The 4,146-nt window shown below is 39.0% G+C and overlaps 1 protein-coding gene across 1 annotated transcript; it reads right to left on the bottom strand.

The window, feature by feature from the left end:
• Positions 1-1,643: 1,643 nt before the first annotated feature.
• Positions 1,644-2,180, bottom strand: LOC131323912 (F-box protein CPR1-like). Its single transcript, XM_058355749.1, has one exon. It carries the CDS (start codon positions 2,178-2,180, stop codon positions 1,644-1,646), a length of 537 nt encoding a protein of 178 aa, XP_058211732.1.
• Positions 2,181-4,146: the final 1,966 nt, after the last annotated feature.

The raw sequence follows: 4,146 nt of genomic DNA, 5'->3' as shown, positions 1-4,146 counted from the left end.
TGGACAACCACATAGGACATCCCCTCCGTGGCCTTTCAACCGCAATGCCGCTCCCAATCCGATTATACTCGATGCTGTAAAACTAAATACAATAGAATTGATGTGAACACTTGGATAGATCACCCACCTTCGGTAAGAGGCTTGCAAATGATAAGGTTTCCAAATGCTTACATGCGCAGGACTAACCTTTCACTTGATGAAGTAGATACAAGTTCAGCACAAGTCAGAGACGATGGAGAGTAGATCCAACATTTTAGAATGTGAAGTTGTGAACACAACCTTTCAGTCTTCCATTAAAAACAAATAAACAAAAAATAAAACCTTTCAGAGTCTCGCATCATGCAGCCGGCCATAGCGTTTTTTAGCAATGTATTGCAGTTGGAAACTTCTCTCTCTTTTTAATTTTTTTTTGATGATCGGTGAAACTTCTGGTAATTGGCAGGTATGTCTTCCATGTCTCTTTGTAATTTTTGTTGTTCATCAAAATTTTACAAGTTCCAGGTTAATAATGACGCCAAAGGGAAGCTTGTACTTGTATAGTTGTATTGTAACTATATAATTCTTGTTGCAGGACATGCGAAACACTGTAGGCATCAATAGCAGCAACCTAACATGGGTACGTAAGAGAACCTGGTTCCAATATCCGATGCACATCCCTGAATCCAATTAGTCTTTATCCAAGTAGTCTCTATGAGAGACAAAACCATATGCAACCCATGAGCAACAAATAAAAACACTTCGTATCTCCTCAAGTATCCCCCAATATATATGTGACTTCAATCTTGCGTAAATGTTATTAACAACAATCAAACTAAAGTTCCTTGAGTAATCGTAGTCTTTAACCATGAGGCATATAGCTATCGTTCTAAAAGCCAGCTTTGCCATTGCAATGCAAAATCATTGAATAAGAATAATGTAAGGTATCCTTCTAAAAGAAGTATAGCTATCATTCTAAAAGATGTACGGCTAACATATTAAAGTGAATAGAAAGTACTGGAAGTATGCTCATATATATTGTTTCGAACTACTCATGCAAAGAACAAGAATGAGGAAAATAATGCATAGAATCATTGAATTATCTCTTTCTCTTCCATTTTCATCTGATTAGCGGTGCCTTCTAGCTAGTGCCATTGCAGATACAAGGTGAAACAAGACTCTCCATATAATAAGCCGCATCAAACCACTTGCAAACCGGACGGATCTCAATCTTCTTGTATCTGTTCTGTTTCGGGTTGTAGATCACTAAATCAGTCGAACTGAACACCATTACGACCTCTCCATCCTTTCTGTAACCCAACACCCTAATGTAGCGAAAACAGAACTCCCCTGGCACATTTGGTACAACAAAAAGCTTGATCCAAGATTCTTTCACGCCATATTCCTTCATCACCCAAACATCGGAATGACTCTCCCAACTACTGTTGTCAACTCCACAAAGCCATCCACCCAAAACCCCCAACTCAAAAAAAAAACAAAAAACCACCTTCAAAATTTTTAGGAATGGGAACCTCCTTGAATTTCTCCTCCACAGCATCAAAACAAACAATTGCCTTAATGAAATTGCTATTGTCACCACCCGACCAATGTGGTGCCCCATTCAGAACCGCCGTCGGCAAAGCTTTAATGAGAAAAAAACTGAAGTCTCAAATCCTCTTCCACGAACTCAGTTTAGAAGTAAACATATGGACAGCAGAACGGCCATCACTTAAACGCGAATTAACCCCAACAGCCTTGAAATCGTCACTAACGGAGTCATGACAAAGCCCATACTTTACAAACCTATTTTCACCCTCTGGTGGTGAGAATTTCCGGTACATTTTGGCTGATGGGTTCCATAAACATAGTTCACCATCCATTCGTAAGAGTACGATGCCATTGAATGAACCAACAATTTCAACATAATACTCACAGGGGGGACTTTTAAGCTCAGTTACGGTGTCATAGGGTGCTTGGTAATCTACGGAATACATGGAGGGGGAAGTGCCAGAGCAGAAGATTATTTTATGGTTGATGTTGTTGTCGTTTGTGGATCGATGATGGAGGTGTGACTTGACGAATTCAGGGGCGGTGATCAGAGCGAGCCATGACTTGGAAACCGATTTGAAACGGCACAGAGACTTGACGGGTAGTCTTGAGAGTATGTCGTAGACGATCTCACCAGGAACATCAGGCAAACCCATCACAATATCCTAGTAAGACAGTTTCTGAGGGGAGAGAGAGAGGGGAAAGCAGAGAAGGCGTAGGTTTGTGCCTTGACCAGTCGGTTTCTCTAGAATGAATATAAACTTGTTTTTGATTGGCAGGCTGCTATGCATGGGTCGTCTTTGGGCCACAAGGGGCAGGCTGTCATTGCTGGGCTAAGAGGAGTGATCCAGTCCAGGAGCTGAGCTGAACTAGATTCATTAAATTATTCCTAATTTCATTAGTTTTATCGAACCTTGACCATGAGACGTTCAATATTCAACTAGAAGATTTTCCCACAACACTGTAAAGCATTACGGTTGTGAGTGCATCGAAACTCGAAATAAAAATAAGTTTTGGATACCTTGAGGGTGTGTTTGGATGACAGGTATCTTAGAAAGGAATGAGAATGTGATTCCGGAACTCTAATATTCCTATGTTTGTGAAGAGCAAGAATGGGAATGAGATTACTGATTTCCCAATCCAGGAGGAATCACATTCCGGAGTACACGAGGTATCTGATCCCTCCCACCCCATCCCACCCCCGTGGGAATCTTGAATTCCTAGCTCGATCAATATTAAAAGGAAACGTTTAACTTTAAGATATTTCCAAAATAAATGATTTTTAGAGAAAATTAATTAATTAATCCAAATGTCGAGATAGAATTACTCCGCATATCGAATTACTGGGAATTTGATTTCTGGTAGTCAAATTCATATTCCGCCTGAGGGGACTTTCACCTATGAGTCAGTATTGAACATAACACTTGGATAGAACCCACCTTTGGTAAGAGGCTTTGCGAATGAGAAGGTTTCCAAATGCTTACATGCGCAGGACTAACCTTTCACTTGATGAAGAAGATACAAGTTCAGCACAAGTCAAAGGCGATCAAGAGTAGATCCAAAATTTTAGAATATGAAGTTGTGAACACAACCTTTCAGTCTTCCATTAAAAACAAAAAAACATTAACAAAACCTTTCAGAGTCTCGCATCATGAAGCCATAGCGTTTTGTAGTAATGTAGTTCGTGTCCCTAATTTGTTTGCAGTCAGAATCTTCTTTTTTTTTTTGATCGTCAAAACTTCTTGTAATTGGCAGGTATGCCTTCCAAGTCTCTTTGTAATTTTTGTTCATCAAAATTTTACGAGTTCCAAGTTAATAATGATGCAAACGGGAAACTTGTACTTTTATTGTAACTATAAAATTCTTGTTGCATAGTGGTTCATGGACCATCTCTCAATTCAATACACAATCTCAATTCTATCCATATTGTCCTCTTTTGCAGGACATGCGAGACACCATTGACAAGAAAATGCAGCAACCTAACATTGTATGTAAGACATGTCAAAAAAAAAAAACATTGTATGTAAGAGAATCTGGTTCCAATATCCGATATCCCCAAATCCAACTAGTCTTTATCCAAGTAGTCTCTATGAGAGACAAAACCATATGTAACCCATGATCAACGAATGATCTTGCGTAAATGTTATGAAGAATAGTCAAACTAAAGTTCTTTGAGTAATCGAAGCCTTTAACCATGAGACGTATAGCTATCGTTCTAAAAGCCAGCTTTGCCATTGCAATAGAAAATCATTGAACAAGAACAATGCATGCAAGGTATCCTTCTAAAAAGACGTATAGCTATCATTCTAAGAGATGTACGGCTAACATATTCAAGTGAATATAAAGTACTGGAAGTATGCTCATATATATTGTTTCGAACTACTCATGCAAAGAACAAGAATGAGGAAAATAACGCATAGAATCATTGAATTATCTCTTTCTCTTCCATTTTATCTAATTAGCAGTGCCTTCTAGCCAGTGTCATTGCAGACACGAGGCGAAACAAGACTCTCCATATAAAAAGCCGCATCAAACCACTTGCAATCCCGAGGGATCTAATCCGCTTGTATCTGTTCTGTTTCGGATTGTAAATCACTGAATCAGTCAAATTCAACACCATTA

This window comes from Rhododendron vialii, chromosome 4a, assembly GCF_030253575.1.
Source record: "Rhododendron vialii isolate Sample 1 chromosome 4a, ASM3025357v1".
NCBI classification, from domain to species: Eukaryota; Viridiplantae; Streptophyta; class Magnoliopsida; order Ericales; family Ericaceae; genus Rhododendron; species Rhododendron vialii.
Note: the sequence above shows the minus strand (reverse complement) of the source record. Positions and strands in the feature narration are given on the sequence as shown.

Coding starts and splice junctions, on each gene's coding strand:
- LOC131323912 (XM_058355749.1), bottom strand. CDS start 2,180: ATGGGTTTGCCTGATGTTCCTGGTGAGATCGTCTACGACATACTCTCA.